Source organism: Ursus americanus, chromosome 25 (genome assembly GCF_024610735.1).
Source record: "Ursus americanus isolate L20-20 chromosome 25, mUrsAme1.1.p, whole genome shotgun sequence".
In the NCBI taxonomy this organism is placed as follows: domain Eukaryota; kingdom Metazoa; phylum Chordata; class Mammalia; order Carnivora; family Ursidae; genus Ursus; species Ursus americanus.
Window position 1 is genome coordinate 44,255,173 of NC_142151.1, and position 24,983 is coordinate 44,280,155.

At 43.3% G+C, this 24,983-nt stretch overlaps 1 protein-coding gene across 17 annotated transcripts; it reads left to right on the top strand.

Annotated features, from left to right (window-relative positions):
• Nucleotides 1–2,419: 2,419 nt before the first annotated feature.
• Nucleotides 2,420–24,882, top strand: PCBP2 (poly(rC) binding protein 2). 17 transcript variants are annotated; one of them, XM_087855870.1, is made up of 15 exons: nucleotides 2,420–2,568; nucleotides 4,941–5,083; nucleotides 5,666–5,689; nucleotides 5,781–5,813; nucleotides 6,162–6,278; nucleotides 8,076–8,207; nucleotides 9,746–9,873; nucleotides 10,897–10,984; nucleotides 12,846–12,938; nucleotides 14,086–14,127; nucleotides 15,407–15,479; nucleotides 15,988–16,026; nucleotides 16,964–17,016; nucleotides 17,956–18,125; nucleotides 24,440–24,882. In XM_087855870.1, exons 2-15 carry the CDS (start codon nucleotides 5,015–5,017, stop codon nucleotides 24,474–24,476), a joined length of 1,098 nt encoding a protein of 365 aa, XP_087711996.1. In that variant the 5' UTR covers nucleotides 2,420–2,568; nucleotides 4,941–5,014; the 3' UTR covers nucleotides 24,477–24,882. The 17 variants fall into 17 exon arrangements, with proteins under 17 accessions (XP_087711996.1, XP_087711998.1, XP_087712002.1 ...); XM_045800907.2 differs by having other exon boundaries at nucleotides 2,421–2,568; nucleotides 9,746–9,874; nucleotides 10,910–10,984; nucleotides 16,961–17,016; XM_045800908.2 differs by having other exon boundaries at nucleotides 2,421–2,568; nucleotides 9,746–9,874; nucleotides 10,910–10,984.
• Nucleotides 24,883–24,983: the final 101 nt, after the last annotated feature.

Here is a 24,983-nt window from a genome sequence, read left to right on the forward strand (position 1 = left end):
TTTTTTTTTTATTTGACAGAGATAGAGACAGCTAGCGAGAGAGGGAACACAAGCAGGGGGAGTGGGAGAGGAAGCAGCAGGCTCATAGCAGAGGAGCCTGATGTGGGGCTCGATCCCATAACGCCAGGATCACGCCCTGAGCCGAAGGCAGACGCTTAACCGCTGTGCCACCCAGGCGCCCCTTAAGGAACAATTTTTAAAAATGTTTATTTAAGTAATCTCTACATGCAACGTGGGGCTCATATTCACAACCCCAAGATCAAGAATCGCATATTCTTCTGACTGAGCTAGCTGGGCACCTCTCACACTTAAGAAAATTAACAATACTTCCTAATATTAGCTAATATTCAGTTCATTTGGATTTCCTCAGTTGTCCCAAAATGTCTTACATAGCTATTTTTAAATTTTATTTTATTATTTTTAAAGATTTTATTTATTTGAGAGACACATAGAGCACAGAAGAATGAGAGGGAATCTGCTTCCCCACTGAGCAGAGAGCCCAATGCACGGCTGGATCCCAGGACCCTGAGATCATGACTTGAGCCAAAGCCTGATCTTAACTGACTGAGCGACCCAGGTGCCCTGATAGCTATTTTTTAAATAAAAAAAAAAACCAAAAAACAAGAACCACACATTACATTTATTACTGCCTTTTAAATTTCTCCTTTTTCTTCTCTCTACCTCTTCTTCCTTCTTTTCCATTACACTGCCTTTTTAAAGAGACTGGGGTAGGGATGCCTGGGTGGCTCAGTCAGTTGAGCGGCTGCCTCCAGCTGAGGTCATGATCCCAGGGTCCTGGGATGGAGCCGGCGGCATCGGGCTCATTGCTCAGCGAGGAGCCTGCTTCTCCCTTTCTCTGCCACTCCCCCTCCTTGTGCTCTCTCTCTGTCAAATAAATAAATAAAATGTTTAAAAAAAATTTTAGTAGTTGTCTTTTTTTTTTTAAGATTTATTTATTTATTTATTTATTTGAAAGGCGGGGAGGGGCAGAGGGGGAGAGAGAGAGAGAGAGAGAGAGAGAGAGAGAGAGAATCTCAAGTGGACTCCCCAATGAGTGTAGAGCCCTACCTGGGCTCCATCTCACCACCATGAGATCATGACCTGAGCCAAAATCCAGTTGGCTGCTTAACCAACTGAGCCACCTAGGCACCCCCTGGGGCAGTTATTTTGCAGAATATCCCATATTCTGAGTTTATTGATTATTGCCTTGCAGTGTGATGTATTTAACTTACTGCTTTATCCCTCATAAATTTCCTGTACATTGCAAATTAGGTCTAAAGGTTGGTAAGATTAAGATTAAACACTTTTGACAAGAATACTTAATAGACAGTGCTATGTATGTATTTTATCTCATCAAGGACCACATAATGTCAATGTTGTCCTGCTATTAGTATTGCACAATTTGATCACCTGGGTAAGGTGGTGATTATCAGATCTCTCCATTTTAGATTACTTTTTTTTTTCCCTGTGCAATTTGCCAATAATGTGTGTGGTGATATTTGGCCCCATGATAATATCCTGTTTCCCTGTCAACCTTTCACTTAAAGTTTTGACGACTGATGCCACCGGCCTGAATGAATTATTTCATCTTGGGTTGCAGAATGGATGGTGATTTTCTAACTCTTTCATTCTTTTTACATTTATTAGACGGTAATCTTTTTAAAAAGAGTTTTCCCTTATCAACAACGGATGAACTACAGTTCTTCCTAAGAGGGAGTAAATGCTTAATTCTTTCCTCTTAATTACTAATTTTCAGAGTAAGGAGTTACCGTAAAAGTTGCCTCCAATGTGGCGAATTACTTTCTCTCTCTCTCTCTCTCTCTCTCTCTCTCTCTCTCTCTCTCTCTCTATATATATATATATATATATATATATATATATATATATATATATATATATATATTTAGTATTACTGTCGACTACTGGGTTTTTCCCGTCCCGTCTCGTCTCTTCTTCTCACCCATCCCTTTTCCCTCTTGTCTCCTTTATCCATGGCTACTGCCAACTCTCCGCACTCACGCCTGGGCTTTCCAATCAGCCCGCTAGGGGCCACTAGCTTCCTCCCTCTCCCCACGCTGCCGCTCTATCATAGACGTGGCCATTTGCTACCAGGTTTTGTCTCACTGGTGCCGACGCTGTCCACGGAGCCGCTCTAGGCTGTTGGGAGGCCGTCCGCATTGCGTGGGGAAGGTTTGGACGACGCAGTCGCCTCGCCGGCCCCCGGGGCGGTTAGCGCTTCCGGGGTCGGAGGGTGCGCGGGGTTGAAAGCGGGCCGCTCCGCCCCGTCCCCCTCCCAGACCAGCAGAGGCAGCAGCCGGAGCAGCCGCAGCCTGCGCCCTCTCCCGCCCGCCCGCCCTCCGCCCGCCCGCCCGCCCTCCGCCGCCCTCCACCCGCCCCGGGGTCTCTTTCCCCCTTCCTCCTCCTCCTCCTCCACCCCCCCCTTCCTCCTCCGCCCGCCCGCGGGGCCCCCCTCGCCTTCCCGCCCGCCCCTATTGTTCCGCCCCCGGCCTCCCGCCCTTCCCCTTCCCGCCCGCTCCCCTTTTCCCCTCAGTCGCCTCGCGCCTGCAGGTAAGCTTCAAAATTCTTCCTCCGCCCCCAGCTATAGCTCTGTTTCCACTCTTGCCATCTTTCTCCGCGGGCTCCGGTTCTCGTCACGAGCCCCGGCCTCGCGTAGTACCGCGTGAGCGCCTACCCCCTCACTCTGGCTGGCCGGCCATTCACGCGAGGCCCTGGCTCAGGCGCGGCCTAGTAGGCCTCGCGCAAGGCCTACCCCCCTCCCCCCGCCTTTTCCCGGTGGCGGCTGCGCAGGAGTCAAGGAGGGCGCGCGCGCGGTAGGGGGGGCGGCGGTGGATTTGTTGGTTGAAGGGGGTGGGGGGAGGCGATGGCCGGCTTGCTGGCCGGGCGGGTGAGCGCGGCTCCCCGCGGGGGTCAGGCGCTGGCGCAGCCACACGAGGAGGCGCTACTAGTCCGGCCCCTCCCCCTGGATCGCAGCGCCCCCCCCCGACCGAACCGTTTATTTTTTTTCCCTTCTCTCTTTTCTAGTGGAGGGATGGGGGGGGCATTTTTTAATTGGAAAATGCTTGGATGACCGAGGGGAGGGGGGCTGCGGAGTTAAAGAAAGGGTAAACGGGCTCCCAGTTACCGAGTTATTCAGGACGTTCTCTCGGGGTAACGAATTTTGAAATTACAAAAATGCCTGCCGATATAGACCCGGGCCGAGCTATTTATAGGAGAAGGGGTAATGGACTGCAGGATTAACAGCTGGATTCCTGGGATTGGGTGCACTTATGTTGACCTAGTCAGGAGAAAACGACAGGGATTTCTTGGATGTTTGGAGTTAGAAATGCAGCTTTGTGCCTTAATCACGAAATGGCCTTCTAAAAGATTTTTAGTGTTCTTGCCCTTTCGTATTTGCGTTATTGTGGTGTTTGTAAAGTGATTCCTGTTACATTTGAGTGGAGATAAGGAACTAAACTGCCAATATTTTACCATATCTTATTTAAAAAAAAAAGAGTCATTCTTACAGACGTAACTGTCTCCCCCTTTCCACTCCGCTCCCCTCCCCCCAGCACTGTTGTTTTTCCATGAGTGAAAAGTGTTGAATTCTGGGATTTTGCCAGCAGTTAATTCTATTTTGAAGATGGGGGAATGAGGTGCCTTGGGGATGCAAAGCCCATCTTTTAAATCATGCTCTGGGGGTAACCATGGGGCAGCTTGCCATAAACAGAATGATCTGGCAGCAACTTAAAAACACTTTTTAAATGTTTAGGGATGCTCTTTGTGTTAGAGCAAAGTTAAAAGGGTGGCTTGTTTGTGAAGGAGGAAAACTAGCTGTAGGAGAGTTCATTGATGTTGAGTTTTGAAGGGGTGGTTGCTAAAAATGTCACTGGAGAAATTTATCAACTTTGGAGAACCTTTTTAAAGCTAATGCTGTTAGGTCCTAAGGAGGTATCCTAGGAAAAGGTATATCCAAAACGAAATTCTTTTTCTTCATGTAATTTGTTACTTCAAAACAGAAATGTTGGGAACATTGTTTCAGAGGATGGGTGGGGAAAGCGCTTTCTCTGTAGGAAAGGTTCATTACAGCTGTTGATTAAAACAGCTGTACAATAAATCTTTAGCAATACCAGCTTTATTTTCATTTGTTTCTTTGGAAGAAAGTTTAAGATTTAATAGATTTGAATAGAGATGGAGTGGTAACAAAGGTTAATACACAGAAGCAAGGAAAATTTTCAAATCTGAGTGATTATCAAGTTGGGTTGGGAAAGGGGATAGAAGAAAGGACTCAGGCTGTACTTAATGCACCTTTTCCCAAAGGGGAATATGGGATCCCAGTCTTCATAGAAGGCTTTCAGATACTGCCTTTCTCAGTGAGGTTGTTGATTTAAATCTTATTAAGATTACTTGGTGTCATCTGTCAAGATTTGAAATTTTAATGTGAGATACATTTCAATTTTTTACCTAGAAATTGCTGCAAGTAAGAAAACTTACTGTCCTTTCTAGCTTTCAACCTGAGCTGCTACTTAACAGGGAAGCAAAAGGTCATTTGCCTCTCTGTAGTTGGTTAGTTTGAGGTTTGGCCTCATGATTTCCAGGTGTTTCTGTATCCTGTCAAAGCTTATTCTGCTGAAGGACAAGTGCACATTCAGCAGTTCCTTTACAACCATTGCCGATTGAAGGAATCTTCCTCATCCTGAGAGTCAGCGGAAACCCTACCATTAAGGAGAGCAGACTGAAAAGTCTCCTTCCAAACTCTAACAGAACCTGAGCTGTAAATGGTTGTCATTAGTGCAGTTGTGCTGGGTATATACAAGCTTGCCAACTGATAGGCTGTTATTTAAGGAAAAGAGTCAGAAAACATTGATAATGGTGAAAATGATTTTAGGAACGATTTCTCATGTTGTTTTCCCTTTCTGATTTTGGTCATGTTTGCATTTCAGTTTTTGGCTTTCACCCCCACCAGTGACCAAAGACTTGACCACTCAAAGTCCAGCTCTCCACTACACTGCTCGACATGGACACCGGTGTGATTGAAGGTGGATTAAATGTCACTCTCACCATCCGGCTACTTATGCATGGAAAGGTATGCACCAGCTTGGGAAATTGGGTCATAGTAACTGCTTAGGGAGAGGCCAGGAAGAGAGGGCATGCATCTTGGAGCTCATCAGATTAGCACTGTGGGGCATCTGGCTTTAGCACTCTTCTCTATCAGTAGATGAGAGTGCAGTGGGAAAATGGACAGACTTTAGTAGGAAGCTCCACTGAGCAGGAAAGGCTTAACTAGAGGATGGAGCCAAAGACTGTCTCATATCTGGTTAATAAGATTTTTTCCGTGGACGTTGCTGTAGCTTGTGATAAGTAGATTTCCTCTGCCTAGACAATTTTGGGAAACTTTTAAGGCAGGGGATGGGGGGGGTGATGTATTTGGTACTTTAAAAAATAATATATTAGAACATAATAGCATGTAATCACTCCTGCATCATTATTCCTTCAGAATTCTTGGATATCTTCATTTATGTTTTGAGCAAAGCAAAGAAAAAGCCCACACAGTCCCCTTCCCTATAAATCTTAGTTTTCCCATTACTTTGGACAGTTAAAAATTCCTTTTCATGATAATGAACACTTCGACTTTCCCCTTGTTTGACACTAGTTTTCTCCATTGCAGGAAGTTGGCAGTATCATCGGAAAGGTAAGACAGTTTCACTTCAACTCTAATTACTGTTTAGTCGGTCTGGGTTGAAATAGCAGTTGGAGCTCACTCTTGACTTTTCCTCTTACAGAAAGGAGAATCAGTTAAGAAGATGCGTGAGGAGGTGAGTTATGTGGGGGGATTTTAGGGACTGTTAAGTCCTTAAAAGCAAAAATTTTCTTCAATGAGTGATTATAAGGGGCAAGGTCTCCATAGGAAAATGTGGTATTTTTCTGGCTTGGTTATTTGTAATGACCTCTAGTATGCTGGGAAATGTAGTTCCCGTGTCTCAGTTCATTCAAGCATTAAGGCAGCTTTCGTAGTCTGTTTGAGGACAGACATGAGCAGTGTTTGAAATGATGCTGAGATTGCCTTGTGTCAAGATAATATATGCTTATCTTATGGGGTGGGCATTTATATGTGCTCAGATCTTTTTGTCTTATTTAACCTCTTGGCTTTGTTTTTTATCCAGAGTGGTGCACGTATCAACATCTCAGAAGGGAATTGTCCTGAGAGAATTATCACTTTGGCTGGACCCACTAACGCCATCTTCAAAGCCTTTGCTATGATCATTGACAAACTGGAAGAGGTTTGTTGTTCCCCCTCATTTTGCACTTAGTCTTCGTTTTATTTTACTTTAAGGTGTTTTTAAGTTTCATTTTTATTTTATTTAGAGAGAGAGTGCGCGCACTCGTGTGTCCCTTCGTGGTGGGGAGGGGCAGAGGGAGAGGCAAAGACTCCTCAAGCAGATTCCTGATGAGCGCAGAGCCCAGTGACGATGACGACAAAGGGCTCAATCCCAGGACTCTGAGATCATGATGTGAACCCAGATCAAGAGTTGGCCGCTCAAGCAACTGAGCCACCTAGGTGCCCCTCCCCACTTAGTCTTCTAAGTGCTTCTAGATAGCTTAGTGATTTTCTGAGAACTTCAAGAACAGAATGGATTATAAATATCTATGAATGAGTCCTTTGTCCTCCCCCACCTTCAGTGTCCCCAAAATTTGGCCATTAAGTTACTTGAATCATCATAACAAATAGCTCGACTATTATCAGGGACTCAACGTAAAAAAAATGTGTGAAAAACTAGTGTCTTTTATTTTCATTTTTTGACCGATAGTTTTGAAGGTATGACAGTACTGAATTACTAAGCGTTACGTCCTCCGATTTATAGTTGAGTGAACCTAAATGTGCTTTTTTTAAGGTGCCTTGGTGAACACTACTATATACTATAAATACAGATATCTTTAAACTTTGGGCAGAGTTACATTTTTAAGAAAATCAGTCTGGTAATGTTGTGTCAGACTTATACTTGAAGGGAGGGAATATGTTTTATAGGTTATCAGAAGCAAAATATCAGTGCCAGAGGTTTTTTTGGCAGAGAGAAGCTTTTTTTTGTTCACCAAGATACCTCAGCCTTCAGACACTGAACAACCATTCCCCAGGTCTTGTCTTCAGCCTCCTCCCCCTCTTCAGTAGTGCTGCTAATCGTGCATTTGACACCCCAGGCAGAGGAGAGCTGTTGGCCGCTGCTTGGGTTGGTGGTTGGATACTTAATGGTGCCTGAAGTTTTATCATGGCCAAGATCAGAAATGTTATCTTTTGACCTGCAAGGCCCTGCTAATCCAGAGCCTGAAACTTAAGAAACATTCAGAAGATCTGTTCATACTTTAACATGTTCTTGACTTTAAGGGATTATGTTTAAGCACTTTCCAGGTCTAGCTACTACGTAGAGATTAGCCTGAGAAGTGATGTTTAAACCACTTAATCCTCAGGAGGCTAAATTTAACTAGGTTAAAACCATGACTTTTTGGATGTAGCATATTGTTATGGGAAAGATGGTGGGCTTTGGAGCCAATATAGTTTTTTTAATTTCAAATCTACAGCTTTTTGGATGTGACTGGGGCGAGTACTCGGCTCAATTGCATTTGTCTATAAAGGTGATGTCACCAAGAAATTAAAGTAATGATATATAGAAGTACACAACAGTTTTCTAAGAGGACCGAATTGGTTCTTCGAATATTGGGTTGCAATTTTTCATCTTTCTCTTAATATTTTATTTAATTTATACTTTGGTATTGTTTTATTTTGCAGTCAGCTCTAATTTCCAAAACTAATAATCACTTTTTTTCCTACCAACCCCCCCCCCACCCTCTCCATGAAGGAAATTATATTTAGCACTAATTCTGAGAAAGTTTGTAGGTGTTTTTATCTTTTCAGAAATAGTTGTTTGGGGGGGCGGGGTGGGCAATATTTGAACTTTTGCTGATGGTAGATCATGACATAATATGTCCCTTATGAAGTTAAAACAGTTCTGTTACAGCAGTTATGGGTTCCAGGGATCTGCTTAAACTTATATTCTTTTGTTCTGATGAATTTCTTTTTGAAGGACATCAGCAGCTCTATGACCAATAGCACAGCTGCCAGTAGACCCCCAGTTACCCTGAGACTGGTGGTCCCTGCTAGTCAGTGTGGCTCTCTCATTGGGAAAGGTGGTTGCAAGATCAAGGAAATACGAGAGGTTGGTAACTTTTGTGGTCTTCAAAATGTTTATTCTAAATGTGGCTTTCTCAGTTAATAGCTCTTAGTATGGCTAGGGAAACTTTGCATTTTAGATGAAGATTATTAACAGTCCTGGATTATTACAATTTGCGTATTGGGAAGAAAAGAATTGTACCATTGGTACATACATAAAAATATGTAGGGTTTTTTTTTTGTTTTTTGGGTTTTTTTTTTTTTAAGTTTTTTTATTTATTTATTCGACAGAGATAGAGACAGCCAGTGAGAGAAGGGAACACAAGCAGTGGGAAAGGGAGAAGCAGGCTCCCAGCAGAGGAGCCTGATGTGGGGCTTGATCCCAGAACGCTGGGATCACGCCCTGAGCTGGAGGCAGATGCTTAACGACTGAGCCACCCAGGCGCCCCCGTTTGTTTTTTTTTAGCATTCCATATGTCCTAATAAGTCAGAAGGTTAACCAGAATTTCTTTCTTTCTTTTTTTTTTTTTTAAGATTTTATTTATTTTTTTTAACAGAGACACAGCCAGCGAGAGAGGGAACACAAGCAGGGGGAGTAGAAGGTTAATCAGAATTTCTAACTGTTGAATATGACCTGTTTCCTTTTTTTTTTTTTTTTAGATTTTTTTTTTTATTAGCACTGTGCTGGGGGGGGGGGGACAGAGGGAGAGGGAGCAAGAAAATCCCAAGCAGGCTCCATGCCTAGCATGGAGCCCGGCATGGGGCTTGATGCCACTACCGTAAGATCATGACCTGAACTGAAATCAAGACTCGGATGCCTAAGTGATTGAGCCACCCAGGCGCTCCCTGTTTCCATTTTTTATTCGGCAACTTTTCATGAGACTACATACTTTTTTTCGTGTCTAAGAAGATTACAGTTTGATATATAATAATAGAAAATATTTTCCTTGGCCAAACTCCTAAACAGCAAGGGGGAAACAGGAAGGTATATTAGAATGTAGTTGTAATTGTGCTCCCTTTTAAACTGGCGTTTACATTGAATTATGGAAGCTTTTAATAGTATCTGGGAGTTACTGAATTGGATGTTGGAATGAAATTTGAGTGGCTCCTAAAGGAGTTTTCAGGAGCTTATTGTACATGCCATGAAACCAGGGATTTTAGTTTTGTTTGATATATTCCAAGCAACCTGGAATGGTGCCTGACACATAGAATGGGCGTAATATAAATATTTGTTCAATAAGAGAATGAAAAGTGGGTGATACTTGTGGAGATTTTGTTTGATGGCCCACGAAGCTATCAGTAGCTGAAAGGAAACCATCTAGAAGGGCCTTTTTCTTGAGAGCAGCTTAAATTTAGGCTGTTATTCAGGTTTATTCTTGACTTTCAGAGGCTAATTTATTTATAACTGTGATTAAACAGTCCTATCTGAAATAAGGGAGGAGTGGGAAGGGAGGATAAAAAGGGTAAAATAGGAGATGGGATAAGTATCTCTACTGGGTGTTAGATTCTAAAATTGCTGCTTGGGGAATTGGAAGAGTATGAGCTGTTTTTATCTGATTTTTAAAATTTCTTTTTACCCCAAAGAGTACAGGGGCTCAGGTCCAGGTGGCAGGGGATATGCTCCCCAACTCAACTGAGCGGGCCATCACTATTGCTGGCATTCCGCAATCCATCATTGAGTGTGTGAAACAGATCTGCGTGGTCATGTTGGAGGTAAGCCCTCAGGCTCATGCTGAGAATGGGGGGAGGGTGATCCTAGGGAGACAGACTGATCTATATTTAGTAAGACTAGAATTAGGTGAAGCTGTTAGAAGCTTCCAGTGGGGGTGGGGAAGAGGTTCCCTGAGTTCATATTTTCCTCCCCCCAGCTTTGACTTTTCTTATAGTCTGAGCAAAAATAGAAACTGTTAAGCAGCAGTGATCTTTTGGTTTACAGCAATTCTAGCAGGGTTGGTAAGGGAAGATTCACTACTTGGACTGAGTGGACAAAAGATGTAACTGGGTTCCTGAGAAGCTGAGTTAAGTTTCCTTTGGATTACAGTATTTTTGCCGTGTGCAACTTCAACACACTCTTCAAATTAATTCCTGTGTTTTAAGGCAGGATTATATTGAAGATACTTATATAGGAAAAAAACTTATCCATAGTGGTGTTTTGGAATGATTTATAAGGTCCTGGTAGCATATGCTATTCAGTTAAAATAAGAGCAAAATTAAGGGAAAAGAAACCTTCGTAGAATTGTTATGGAATTGGTCCCATGTTCCATGAGAAAGTAGAATTTTCAGGTAGAGTTCAGGAAAATGTTGACTGAACCTTTGAACTATTTCTTGACAGTGTCTATATCCTAGGCGTGATATTGGGGTACTTTATTTCCTGTTTGGCTTCGTTTCTTACATAGGCCAAAATGTAAGATCTTAAATTACCAACTATATATGTATGCATAGAGGTTTGTCGTGTTCATTAGGTTTATTTGAAAAACGTGGAAATAATGCGTAAATTATTACAGGGGAATCTGCCTTGGTGAGAATTAGTGTGAGCTGTGTAGTCCACGGACCCATCTTACTGCTTTAAAGGCAAATAACTGCAGATGATTTGAGATTAGATCTAGCCAGAGACAACGTTGGTAGGTGAGGGGATGGAAATTAATACAGTTTTTAATTTAACTGATCTGTGTGAGCTTAAGCCACACAGCTGAAGCAGCTTTGAAACCTTATCTCTTTTTGTTTTTTTCCCCTCTGACTCTCTCCCAGTCCCCCCCGAAGGGCGTGACCATCCCGTACCGGCCCAAGCCGTCCAGTTCTCCAGTCATCTTTGCAGGTGGTCAGGTAAGAAAGTTCTTATTGGTGGGCTAGAATGAACAAGGATTATATTTGAAATGTCAACTTTGCCAGCAGCACACCAGGCCACCCTGCATGCTTGCTGAAACCTGTACTCTGGCCATAGTTTGACCTGCTTTTAGTTTTATTTTTTTGTATTGGAGAAAGCTACGAATGCCAAGCCCTTACTTAATTTTTAGCATACAATGGGAGTTTTGTAGGCACTCGGAAGGGGGAATTTACTTGGTAATTTAAGGTGGATTATTGGGTTAGAAGAAAGGGTTAAATTGCCTTGGTGTCACTACTTCTCTCCCTCCCCCACCCATCCATGGTTTTTTATGTGTGGGGTGTTCTTTAGAGGTCTGAATAAAAGAAGCAAAGAACTGGACCTCGGAAGGAGATTCTGGATGGTGGTCTCAAATTTGGGGGGTCCTAAACTTGAGTGTCCTACAAACTTCCCCTTCCCCCCCACCTCACCTCCCCTACTCCTACCCCTTCACTCCCAAACTCCAGTGAATTGTTCCCCCAGGCTCTTAACCTCATAAACGCTGGTTTGAACCCACATGGCATAACTGAAACCAGCCGGGGTAAGGGTTCAGTGTGCGAGAATAGAAGGGGGAGAGCATGTTGGGCTGTGGTGCTATGACCTTTGGTGTTAGAGTAAGAACACCAAAGCACCCCCTTGGCCTCTTTCTACTTAACCCACCTAAACTCTTGATCCTTGGCACGTGGTTTATTCTGAAGTTAGATTTTTATGACAAGAGCATTTATCAGAATCATGGTAGTTTTATGCTTTGTTGGTTAGTATTTAAGGAGTAGGTAGGTCAGTTTCATAAATGTTGGGGTTCAGGTTGAAATAGTGACCTTTATTTTGGTGGCTGCCTAAGCAAGTGCATTGCTCAGAATGCCTTTTCTCAGCGAGGGGCTGGCCTGTTACAAGCACACTTAATTAGTTCCATCTCATGTTTGAATCGGGGGAAGCATAAACTTGAAGTCCATCTCATTTACATTCTATTTTGAGTTGACATAAAACTGAACAAGATTTTGGAGACTTAGTTTGTCATGTGTTTCTGGGAGCTTTCACAAGAAATTAATCATGTTGCAGTGTTACCTTGAGACAGTTTAGTATCTTGCTTTGTACAAACCAGATTGGTTTAAAGGGTTCCGTCAGTCTGGATAGTCAGGCAGGGTAAACAAAGGCCCAGAGTCAGTATAGCAAGGAGGTTTAGCCTTAGGAGTTTTCCCTTCTCCCCAGGAACTCTAGGTTCCTGCTCTTCTGGATTCGTCCATTCCCATTTGGGATTATAAAGAGTCCCATGCTGTGTAGCAGCAATCCTCTCTATAATTCTTCATTTCCCTTTTCCTTTTGTTTCCTCCTTTTTCCACCTTCCCCTTCTTACCTCTTTGCTTCCCTTCCTCCCCCCCTCCCTCCCTCCCCCCCTTTATTCAGTTGACCACCCTCTAAAGGCTTACAGCTTCTTTCAGAGTGGCCCTGATTATTCCCATGGGCCTTTTTAAATGGACTGGTTCATGCAACATCCACGGATGGACCTGTATCTTTTGTTCCTTTGTGACAAAAGTGGGCTCTATAGGGGTTCAACTTAATCCCACACTGACCAGTAGCTGGCATCAGCTCTGTTGCCCCATCCCTTCATTCTTACTGAAAATAGTCCAACTGTGCAGTGTGATACCTGCCGCAAGGTAACTTTTTTTTTTTAATTCACTGATTGCAGCTCGTTTCAAATTGTGTCGTGAGCTCCTTTTTAAAGGAAAAGAAAAAATTAAACAACTTTTTTTGTGTGAATTTCATGCTGGTGACAAGGTGCCGGATTGACAGCCCTGGAGACTGAAATCCTCTATTTATCCACAGGACAGGTACAGCACAGGCAGCGACAGTGCGAGCTTTCCCCACACCACCCCGTCCATGTGCCTCAACCCTGACCTGGAGGGACCACCTCTAGAGGTGAGAGGGGATGTTCAGTCTCCAAGGCTCACTCAATCCTTCCGCCTCAGCCGAGACTGCCAACACGCGGGGGGCCAGTGGCGCTGGTGATTTTTGTGCTGTGGACACCACCTGTCCACGGGGACCTGGACTGACCCCCCCCACCTCATTTCACACAGGCCGCGTAGCCCACCAGATGGTAACACCAACTCTCTTTTTTTTTTTCTTTTTTTCCTTTTTTTCCTTTTTTTCTTTTTTTTCTTTTTTTTCTTTTTTTTTCTTTTTTTTGTTGTTCAACCCCTCTTCCCCATCTCCCACTCTTCCTATCCCATTTTCACCTTCCTACCCCCACCTGGGTGCACTTTTGGGGGTACTGGCCATTGTGATGTGAAAAGCTTCACATCCTGTTAACCAGCCACTCCTACCCCTCCCTTCCTGTTCCTTCTCCTTGTTCCCCACCCCATTGCCCTGAAGACCCAGCTCCCTTTTCGGAGGTTATGGTGTGGGGGGAGGAGGGTGTAGTGGGAGCTGCAAGTGCCTTTTATGGAGGGGGAGGTGGGAGAAGGTGCAAGGTTTAGAACACAGTGATTCGTTTTATTTATTTATTTTGCATTCTTGTGCTCAGCTCCCTAGTGTTAGGTACTCAGCTAGCTTCCAGTGCATTTAAGGTCTTTAGGCACATGTAGAGAAAAATAAGATAGGGAAAGGGAAGAGTTTCAAAACATGCCACATAGGTTTGTGCAAATACAAATCATTCATGTCACCATGACTGGTATATAAAGGTTGGGGTGGTTGAGGGAAGAGACCATTTTCCTCCTAGGCTGTCTTGTATATAGGGAAAAAGAAGGGGGTTTGGTCAATCGAGGCATTGCTTAATCCCACTTCCCACCTTTCCATTAAGAAACAAATGTGTATTTTGCCTTTGATTACAGGGAACATGGCTCCCTTCATAGGCTTCCTGGAATAAGGCATCATATTTAGGTTTCAAAGAAGGCCAACTCAGGTCTGACTGTGTTTGCAAGATACCATCTACTGCCTCAATCTCTGGCCTCCCCCATCTCTAGTTCAACTCTGGCTTCCTGGCTAGTTGAAATCTGTCTCCCCTTCTCCCACTGGGTGGCTGTCCGTGATTGGTTTTTTAATAGGAACTGTTTTCCTCCTTTTGTAGGCCTATACCATTCAAGGACAGTATGCCATTCCACAGCCAGATGTAAGTTTTGTTTTCACTTCTTGTTTTGAAAAGCTCCCTCTCCCATCCAAAATTGTTTCACTCTTTCTTCCACATAGGCAGAAGTGAGTTGGGTCTTAGACATTTACAGTATTGTTTTCCTCACAAGGTGAACCTCATATTTGGGCCCTTAAATAATCTTTAATGAGGGCCACTATAGCACCTTATATGCCTTTTGATGTAATCACTGGAAATTTGAATTCAGCAGATTATTAGATTCTGCTCTACCCCACGTTCCAGAGTGTTCTATATAAAAGAGAAGTATTCTGTGGTATATTGTCATTTGTTATTCCAGGGCACAGTTTAAATTGACAGTGGATTGACTGTGCATCTCTTCATAGAGTCCTTTACATTGGGGAGGAGGGATGGGGAGGTTGGGTTTTTTTCTTGGGGGACTGCTCAATTTGAGGTGACAATTTAAAAAGCATCTGGGCGGGTGGGAAAGGGGCTTACTTTTGCAAGGGAGGAATAAAAAGCTGAATATTTGGGGATTCAACTCAAAAAATCTTTCTTGCCACTAAATACTCCTATTTAAAAGCGCTGGTATTCAGACGTGTGTAAGGGCATTTCTCTCTGCACTTTACTCTGTCATTACTCACCGTTTCAGGTGCTGAGCGTTAGACTTGGGAAGTTGGGTTTGGTTCTTGGTCAGTGCTTGGCCCAGGAGGGGAAGTAGCCTTGAGGAGGGTTGGGTTTGTTTTGTTCTGTTTGACAACAGCCAGGATAGTTCATACAGGTGAAGAAAAATAGCTGTAGAAATCTGTTGGGAGGGGTGGGGCTGAGCCCAGTTTGGTTTCATCGTAATCTCTCTCCTCCTTGCAGTCTCCCTGCCCCCTCATCTCCTCCCCTTCTCCCAGTATTGACAGAACCCTGCATGGTGTGTTTCCCTAGCACCACTGCACAGTTTGTTTACCTAGCCTGTCTGTGCTTGTCCCTGGGGCAACTGCTGCAATGGCTGCAAACACCTTCCTTAAGTAGCCCACAAGGGGATGGTTGTCGGGCAGGTGCTGCTGCTTTTCTTTTCACACACCCAAAGTGCATTCATTCTCTTGTACTGACGCCCTTTCTACTTCTAACCCTTACCTTCATATTCTGCCCATCTCCAGGATTGTGGTATAAGCCCCATCTTTACCCTGTGTTGTAGTTTGAGTAGTAGAGTCAATTTTGGGGATCAGGAGCTCTGCATTTTCAAATCTGAATGTGCTTGAGCCCTGGCTCTGTTACTCTTCTAATGCCAACCTCTCCTGTTTCCTTCCTGCAGTTGACCAAGCTGCACCAGTTGGCAATGCAACAGTCTCATTTTCCCATGACGCATGGCAACACCGGATTCAGTGGTATGGATACCTCAGTGTTTATTTCTGTAAGGTGTAGTGCAAGACAGAGGCCAGCCCCAAGGTCTCAGTTTGACATCTGTTTAAAACAGACTTCATTACCCAGCATCCTGCTGGTTTAAACTTGCCTGTCTTCTATCGCTAAACCAAAGGAGGTAATGTGTTTGTTAACTTGGTTTTCATTTGGGGTGAGTTATTCTTTTATATTTAAAAAAAAAAAAAAAAAAGGCCCTGGAAGGTTTGGGGTGAGGTCTGGGGATGCTTGTCAGGCAAAGGGTAGGCTGATATTTCTTCCCATCCTCACTGCTGCCCCTTTGATCTGATTGGCACCCCCTTTCTCTCCACCAGCTATTCACAGATCTGGGTAGAAAATCCATTTGTGCCAAATTGTGTAGTGGTTTTGGTTTTGTTTTGTTTTGTTTTTGGGGCTTTTTTTTTCTGTATAAGGAATAACTTGTCCGATAGGGTTAGGATGAGACCACCAAACTCATTTTCACTTGTATCTTAACAGGCATTGAATCCAGCTCTCCAGAGGTGAAAGGCTATTGGGGTAATGATTAAAAAAAAAAATCTGTAGTATTCTACTGTTATATTAATAAACTGGTGGGAGTCTTGTTTCACTGCCCATGACATACCAGCAAGATGCACATGGCAGAAAGGAGCTGAGAGAGCAAAGGGGTGGGCCTGGTGCCCCTGAGGGTCCCTTGATGGATCTGGCCAACCCCCTTCTAAAAATGTTGAATTTAGCAGCCACAGCTGAGAGCAGGACTAGCTTTGAGAATTAGCCAGCCAGCCTGGTCCTGTCCAGGTGTCAGTATTACTGATTGGTATGGGTGTTTGCTGATGGGATTTTTTTTCTTTTTCTTTGGAAAACAAAATAAAAACCAGAACAAATTACTGAGCAGTTGAGGAAAAGACAGGGAATAAATCTGGAGAAATGAACTTCCCTCACCTGGCTGCCATTTCATTCTCTTTGACCTTCAAGTGTAGGTTAGGATTGGGGGAGGTGTTAATCTGATACAGGTATATTTAAAGCAACTGTGCATGTCTGCCAAAAGTCCACGGTACCCAGTAACAGGCATGATACTGGCACTGGTGCTAGTGAGCATCAGGTGAGATAAAATTGGAACACAACAGCAGCAGGAAATCCTAAGCAGAAAAGGGGAGCAGAGCAGAAGGATTTGGTTAGATTTTGGTCCTACCACATTCCCTTGCCCCTTGCTTCCATCCCCTTACACCCTAATAGGCTGGGCTTTGCAGGAAATGGCATGAAATCAGCTTTTCTGAGTTTACAGAGGAACCTTTCCAGCATTATTTCTGTACCCCTTTCCCCCTCTTTCCTCCTTGGAGGCTTCCAAGTTAGTGATGAATCCCAACAGCCAATGCTGGGTTTCCAGTTTGTTTCCTTCTGTTAGGTTAATGTGCAAATCAGTGGGGGTTGGTTTGCTATGCATTGAATTTCCTTGCTCTCTTCTGTCTTTTAGCAGGTTTGGATGCATCTGCTCAGACTACTTCTCATGAACTCACCATTCCAAATGATGTGAGTATAATTAATAGGGTTGCATGGGATAAAAATTAGAGAGTTGATGCAGTGTCATGCCATTCCTAAGAGCTAGGGAAGGAAATGGGGTTTCTTTAGATCCCAAATTAAAATTTTATTTATTTTTCCCCCCCCAAATTAAAATTTTAAAAGCATGTAGAATCATAAAAACTAATGGGGAAAATGGGTAAATTATTGTGTTGAGGTAATCACGAGGCAGAAAGAACCATTTTGTTCCAGATATAAATTCCCATTGGCCTTAGTTTCTTGGATGATCTGAAGCCTTATCCTCAAAGTAGTGGCCGTTGAATGTTCCGTCCAGCATGGTAGTCACTAACTGCATGTGGCTATAAATTGTGAAAATAGTAAAATAATCTGTTTCCCAGTCTCACTAGCCACACTAAAGGTTTTCAGTAATCATGTGTTATTAGTGTCTACAGTACTTGGACAGTATGAACGTGGACCGATGTCTTACTTTTTCCTAAGGCAAAAGCATTATAAATTAGCCAGAATTTTTATCAGTATATTAAAATGTAATCATAGCAGGATGAGTTTAGGCATCTTTGTTTCCAAAAACCAGAGCCCTTTATTTTCGCTAGCCCTGAGAAACTGGCTTGTTAGCATGTTGGCTCTGCCTTATTTTGTCTTTGGATTGATACTCTAGGAAATGAGCTCATGCTCCTTGGAGTCAGTCAGCTGAGAGTAGGCTCTGACCTGTAGTAGTCAGACAAAATAGGGTAAGAGTGGAGACGCTCAGACTGCTCAGAATCAAGTTTTTTAATCAGGAGTAGGCGAGTAGGGTGTGTAGGATGCAGATAGTAGTTTCCATTGCCATTATTGTGGATCCAAGCTATACAAGGCTGGAGGGGTGGGATGGAATTCTTGGACCTGGATGTGCAACTCTTAATTTTGGTATGCCTTGTTGTTTTTCTTCTTAAGTTGATTGGCTGCATAATCGGGCGTCAAGGCGCCAAAATCAATGAGATCCGTCAGATGTCTGGGGCGCAGATCAAAATTGCGAACCCAGTGGAAGGATCTACTGATAGGCAGGTTACCATCACTGGATCTGCTGCCAGCATTAGCCTGGCTCAATATCTAATCAATGTCAGGTAAGGGTTCCCTCCCTACCTTTTGTCTGATTGTTGGCAACACAAGTAATGAGTGTGTTGGGGAAAGCTACAGTGTATTATTAAATGTGGGATATTTGGGGGATGGGAGTGGGGATGGGTGGAGATGGCAATAAAGTTAAAGTCTAGTCCTACTTTGATCCATTCTTAGTGTAGCAAACAGAAAAAAGTAGCAAGATTGTAATAAATTTGTATTTGGGGAGGGAAGAGAATGCTTACATTTGACTTGATGGTGTTAGGCATAGAAAGAGTAGAGCAAGTTTGCACTAGTAGGACAGTGCTCTGGCTGGAGCATCCATACTGACTAAGAAGCAGATGTGGGTCTCCTGCTGTACATACCCTAGACCAATATTTTACAGATGGGGTTTAGTCTCCAAAGCGCCCTAATTGGAGTAAGGATAATGAAGTAATAATGTGATGGCAAGGCAGTTTCTTAGAGGCAGCGATTACCATTTATTCTGAAAACATCCATTTTTCTCAAATTGCGAATGTATTCCATTGTTCAGAGCTTGTGGGAAAGGGAGGCACAGGTTTTGGACTATTTCAGAAATACGTAGCCTGTTTTCATTCTTTTTTTTTTTTTTGCCACCATCTCATACCATAACAGCTTCCTGAGGTTTTATTCTCCTCACCCAAACCTGGCTGATGTTATTGCACACACAGCCACAGTGGGGCTACTCGTAGTCCGGTGGGCATCCTACAAGGCATTTCTATTTCTTGCTTTCTCAGCACATGTGCCTCAGTCACGTTCTTAGTTGCTTACTAACATGCTAAGCCGGGGTCAGCAGTCCATTTCCCAAGGGGCTTAGCCATCTCTTCTGGGTAGATTTTTGTTTAGTTGTCACTTACCTCTGTCGTAACTGTTCAGCTTTTGTTGTACACAAAAGGTGTTCTGAGTTCCTGAATCTAGTGCAGGGGAAAGGAATTCATTAAAAATATGAGGTCTGTTTTGTTGTTCTGCTTACACTGACCTTGTATTTATTCCATTGTCTTTTATCTCCTGGTTAAGAATTTATCAGTTCCCTGGTGCTTTTGACTTTTGCCTTAAGCCTTTTAATGCCTTGAGGTACTTACTAGTATTTATGTAGGGAAGACTCTGCTGTGTCTAGATCTGCTTCGGCGACCAAGCACGGCCGATTCTTCACGTTCAGTGGGAAGTGGTAGTAAGCTGGTAAGCTTTGTGCAGAGGCAGTTTGCAGAGGTTTTTCTTGTTTGTAATTGGGTTATGGGGAGGGTGGGTGTTAGTGGTAAGATTCATGTTCTTGAAAGCTGGGGACTGTTTTCTTCTGAGTGGGTAGGGTTGCCCTAAATACTGTCAGATAGTGCTTGAGTGGAAGTGGCTTGTTTGCCCCTAGGTCAGTGTCAGCACTGTAAGGAAGCAGAGCATCTCCACCTGAGTTGCCTGATTCAGTGGCTCTTTCCAGGATTCTCCTTACAGGACGGCTGGCCCTTTACGGTCATCCCGTTTCATGAATCTGTCCAAACTATGGAAGTGGGTCACAACTTTGTAAAGCTTCATTTAACACCAAAGCAGAGCTTGTACATGCAGAAAGCTTACTCTCCACTCTGCCATCTTGGTCCAGTTCGAATGTAGAAGTGAACTGGTTTTATTACTGCCAGGCAAGAAAGATTTCTCTGCTTTCGGTAATGGATTCTGAGCATTTCTGCTCTTAACTCTGTTCGTCTGAGTCCTTTCTTTATCCCCTGCTTTATGGGTTGTAACGGTCCCTGGACTGAGGTAAACAAAATGAAATTTTAAGAGGAGGGTCCCTGCCCTTGAAGAGTTAATGTTGTGGGGTAGGTTGTCCAGACGGTCTTTGACAAATGCTGCAGTTCTGGCTTAGACATGGTGGGCATTTGTTTGTTGCTGGCTATTATGGCTATTTGGACTTTATTTTAGGAGTAGAGGCAGTATTTTTACATTTTGAAATGAATTTTTCGGGAGTGCTTGAGTATCTTCCAGTTCAGTTCTGTGAGGTCTATGTTAGAAGTATGTTCAGTCAAAAACAAAGGGCTTTTTTCCTCTCCCTGCCCCCCCCAACTCTACCAGAAATGAAGCTTTCCTAGTTGTTATCTACACTTCTGTTGTCAGCATTTTTCTTTGAAAATGCTACATTCTTTGAAGTTTTGAAATTAGTGACCTACTTTGGTTTCTTGTCCTTTCCCATCCTGATACATTGGTTAGTTTGTTGTAGAAGATGGAAGCACACTTCAGCATTAGGGGAAGTTTCTAATTCTCTAGAATAACATTCTACACCTTCACAAGGGATTGGTGGGTGTGAGAGCTTTGTTCCTCGCTTGGAGATTGCTATGAATACTCTTTCGTTTTCTACTTTGAAATCATTTCTTTCTGACTTCTGGGTTGGAGCCACGTGTCAGGTACGTGGACGTGTGCTCTGTGTGATTTCTTTTCTCAGTCTATCAGCTTTTTCTTCACCATAGCAGTTGTAAATAGCTTTGTGGAATGGGATTTGGTAAAGTACACATGTTTAGAGGGTGGGACACAGACTGAAAGGGGCAGTTTATCACAAGTTGGTATTAGGTCTTCCTAATTTGCAACCAGAGGCACTTAACTGATAACAAGCGGTTTTTGTCCTGTACTTTTTCCCTTTTGTGGTCTTCCCTTCCACCCACCCTTTTTTTTTTGTTCCTTTTTTCCTCTGTTACAGTTTAGAAAACGCTAAACCCTCCTCCCAGGCAGCCTCCGTCACGATCCCTGATCACCTCAGCATCAACCTCTCTCAACCCTCCACCCCTTCTTCTTCTTCTTCCTCCTCCACCACCACCCCCTCGCTCGCCACAGCGGGGACCTCCGACGCACCCTCCAGCCTCCCCAACCCTCTTCCGACCGCCCCTTGTGTCTCCAGTCTGCTTGGCATGAAACCCATCCCTCTCCTGGCTCTAAATGTTGTGTCTGCTGCTAAGGGTACCGGGGCTTCAGCTACTACCACCACCGCCTCTGCCGTGCCATGTGTAACTAACAAACTGAAAGGCGAGAAACAGAGATTCTCCCCCTACTGATCGAGCATCTTGAGGCAGCCCCTCAAGTACCTCTTGGTTCATTTTGTTTTTCTTTGTTAACATTGGTGAGAACCAAACAATTGTGAGCTTGTGACCGTTTCCTTTTTACTATTTGGGGGCATAATAGGGTGGGGGTGGGGGTAATGGTAACCTGGGGTCAGGGTTAGGCCATTTCATCTGAGTGCCTGTTTCAGAGTCTGACTTGTTGAATTCTTTATCTAGAGCCACAGTTCTTGCTCTTCTTTTTCATTCTGTTACTTTTTTGTAGCTTTATTCTGCATTGCAATATAACAATGTGTTAGGCTCTGTGTTAATGAATAAAAGCTTCTCCGTTAACCCTTTTTTTTTTTTTTTAATTCTTTAATGGTTAAGTTATCAGCAGGCCGTCTTGGCCATATTTGTGTTTCTAGCTGTAATAAAGTTGCCACAGTAAGAACTTTAGTTGACTGTGTGCTGTGAAGGGTAAAGGGGTGGGAACGTGTGACCTGTGGCCACTCAACTAGGGAGTCTGTAGAACTGACTTGGGCCTGCTTGTGTCCCGGGTTAATTTAGTAGTAGTCCTTTGTCATTCTCCACAAAAGGAGATGGGCCCGGAGCAGGTTACATCCTGAGGGTCTTCCTTAATTGCCCTTAAGGGGCTTTAGTGAAGACCAGTTTCTCTGACTTCTCAGATCCCTTACCTTGCCAACAGCAGCAGGTAACAAGGGTGTCCATCCCAAGATTGTTTCCTCTGGTGAGTGGTTACTGTGAGGATCTTTGACAGAGCATACATATAAAGAAGTTACTTCTTGACCTAGAATGGGGAGGCAAGTTGGAAAAAGTCTAATAAAGTTTCCTGGCTTTTGTCTGCATTTCTCTGAATGAGAAGTATCCCTCTTCCTGTGACACTGGATAAATCTTGAACAGCCAACCTGTAACATCACTCAAAATTTGACAGGATTCTCCAGTCATCCTAAACCCACGCTGATTACTAAGTCACTTTACCCTTCCTTCCGTTCCCTGCCCCCCTTCTGTCTCCCACCAACCCTGTCATGAGTAGAGAATTAGAAACTTAGATTTAGAGGGAACCTTTAAGAGCAACTGTAACTCACCAATCCACTCATTTATCAGATTAAAAAAAAAAAAAAGCCTTAGAGAATTTAAATTCACAGATCACATGAGTGACTAATCAGCACTAACAGCTTGTGCTTTACTTTTACTCAAGTGCACTTTATCTCCCTGAAGCCTTACTTTCCTTATCCCAAGACCACAGCTCGCTCTCCACAAAAGAAATGCTGTAGGTATGATGGCAGAAGGCCTCTGATGGGCTTCTGTTTAACCTGAATGCATATGGCTCTTCCTTCCTTAGGGCATTAGAGAATTAGTGTAGAGATTTTTTTTTTTTTTCTGTTGATCTTTTCCCACATCTCATTTGGTTTACAGTATTAAAACCAAAAAACAAAACAATGAATTGCTGAGAGGTATTGCAGTGTGTTATCTCATGGCATTGTGGTCCCTCACTCTCAGATTCCGCCTGTGAACCTAGTGTTACATGTCCCAAGTCCGCAGGAAGGACTGGAGGGGCAGCTTGCTTTTCATTGTCCAGAAAGTTTCCTCTTGTTAGTTGCTGGTTGCTCCTTTGTCATATGGTCCAGCTCTCCCTTAATAAGCTCTCTCTGTAGTTAGGAGTTAGTTTTGCTGGTACCATCTCTCCCCAGAGACCAGGTTTTTATTTTATCTAGTTCTTGATTAGCAGGATTCTTTACCTAATGAGTACTCCCTAACGGAGGAGTGCGGGGAAGGAGGCAGATGTCCTAAGGTGCCAGTGGCCACCACGACCTCCAGAGATGCTTGGTGTTAAATTTTTTAAAACTTTTTACGTTTCCCATGTGGTCCTTCTATTACAGAGTCCTTAGCATGGTATTTCGGTTGGGTTTTCCCTTCTTGCCCCCTCTCCACCACCTCCTGCCTCAATCACTGCTTAGGCTGTATATAAATTCTGGATAGTTCTTTTTGAGCTCTTTTTGTTGCCAGAGTGCCATCACCTTCTTGCATGAACTTAGTTTTCTTTAGGTCATAGATCTAAACTGTTTCCAGCAGCTCCTTCCTGAACCTTCACTCCCCACTAAACTCTTAGGTACAGGGCTTACTGCTTATGTTGCCCTAGGTCAACCTATTTTGAGATTGGCAAGAATCTGCCCCCTTTAAAAGAACTAACTATTCCCCTTTACTGCTGAGGTAGAAATACCATTTCAGATGTAAATACAGTGTGTATTCGAAGGACCTATTTCCTGGTTCTTGGGTGTTGTGTTTTCCTCCCCCTTGGCTTTGTGTGGTTGTGGAAGGCATGGAGATGGCAAAGTACCATTCATTTTCTCTTGATTAGGTACCACAAATAGGTTATGCCAATCAGTTGAAAATCCTCTTGAAATAAATTTATGAATTGAAACAGTCTTAGGCATTTAGTTCTACTCAAAGCGGGAGCTAAGACCTGCTGGGTATGTAATAGTCCGTGAAGCAGGCTATAAATACCTAAATAATTTTCCCTTGGAGTTTAGAGTTGGGTTCCAGGACCTCAAATGATATATTTGAGACAGAAAGGCATTGTAGCTCACTGGGTATGTTTGAATGGAGAGTTTAGCTTCAGGAGTCCAAAGGTTTAGGAGCTTCTCCAGTGAACCAAGGAATCGTTGAGACATGTTGGCTTCTGCTTTTTAAGTCCGAAGACGATAGGTTGGTTCTAATTCTTGACTATACTTACTGTACTTGCTGTTCCCTTTTTAACATCCCCTAGCGTTTAAAACTATATATTATTTCTTAATAGGAATAGCCTTCACAATGCTAGAGAAACCCAGGACGAAGTCTTTGTTGATCTGTCTCAACGTTAGCCTCACGAGGCTACTTTCAGATAAAGGTTTCCTAAACTGTTTTCTGTCAGTAGCTTGGGAGGAGCTGGGATAAGCTCAGCAGTAGAGAGAAGGTGCTTCTGTGTAGTAGGGCCCTGTGAGAGGAGGTTTTAGTGTGTGGCGTATTTTTGGAAAGCATTTAACATCTCCCACAAATATTCCAAAGACCATCATTGGAGGAACACCCACAGAGGAACCAAAGTCTGTTTCCTTCAGTTCTGGGGTGATTTCCCTCAGAAAGCTTGGATTACAGGGGTTACAAGATCATGGTACCAGTTAATCCAAGAAATCTTAAAAAGGTCTCCCTTGACATTGGAAGTTTCGGAGGTGAGGTGCAGCTGGGCGTTCAAAAAACTAACTTTGAGTTCTTGTTTATTTTTTGTGTTACAGGCTTTCCTCGGAGACGGGTGGCATGGGGAGCAGCTAGAACAATGCAGATTCATCCATAATCCCTTTCTGCTGTTCACCACCACCCATGATCCATCTGTGTAGTTTCTGAACAGTCAGCGATTCCAGGTTTTAAATAGTTTGTAAATTTTCAGTTTCTACACACTTTATCATCCACTCGTGATTTTTTAATTAAAGCGTTTTAATTCCTTTCTCTGTTCAGCTGTTAATGCTGAGATCCATATTTAGTTTTATAAGCTTCTCCCCCCCTTTTTTTTGGCTCATGAATTTTTTTTCTGTTTGTCATGGAACTGTAAGAGTGGAATATTAATACATTTCAGTTTAGTTCTGTAATGTCAGGAATTTTTCAAAAAAATTAAAAGATGGACTGGAGCTTTTTCTTTGTGAATAGAAACTGGATGCCACAGTGATTCATGTGGGTTTTATTCCTGTTGTCTTGCTGTTCTTTTTGCACCTTTTATGCCTCAAAGGACAAAGACCCTGCTTGGGTTTTGAATATAAGCCTTTATTCCAGTTAAGATGTTTT

What these genes read in the sequence shown, in the direction of transcription:
- PCBP2 (XM_087855869.1), top strand. Translation starts at nt 5,015, where the DNA reads ATGGACACCGGTGTGATTGAAGGTGGATTAAATGTCACTCTCACCATC. An exon ending in TTAAGAAGATGCGTGAGGAG is followed by an intron (nt 5,814 to 6,161) that starts GTGAGTTATGTG and finishes TTTTTTATCCAG; the next exon opens with AGTGGTGCACGTATCAACAT. An exon ending in TCATCTTTGCAGGTGGTCAG is followed by an intron (nt 10,985 to 12,845) that starts GTAAGAAAGTTC and finishes ATTTATCCACAG; the next exon opens with GACAGGTACAGCACAGGCAG.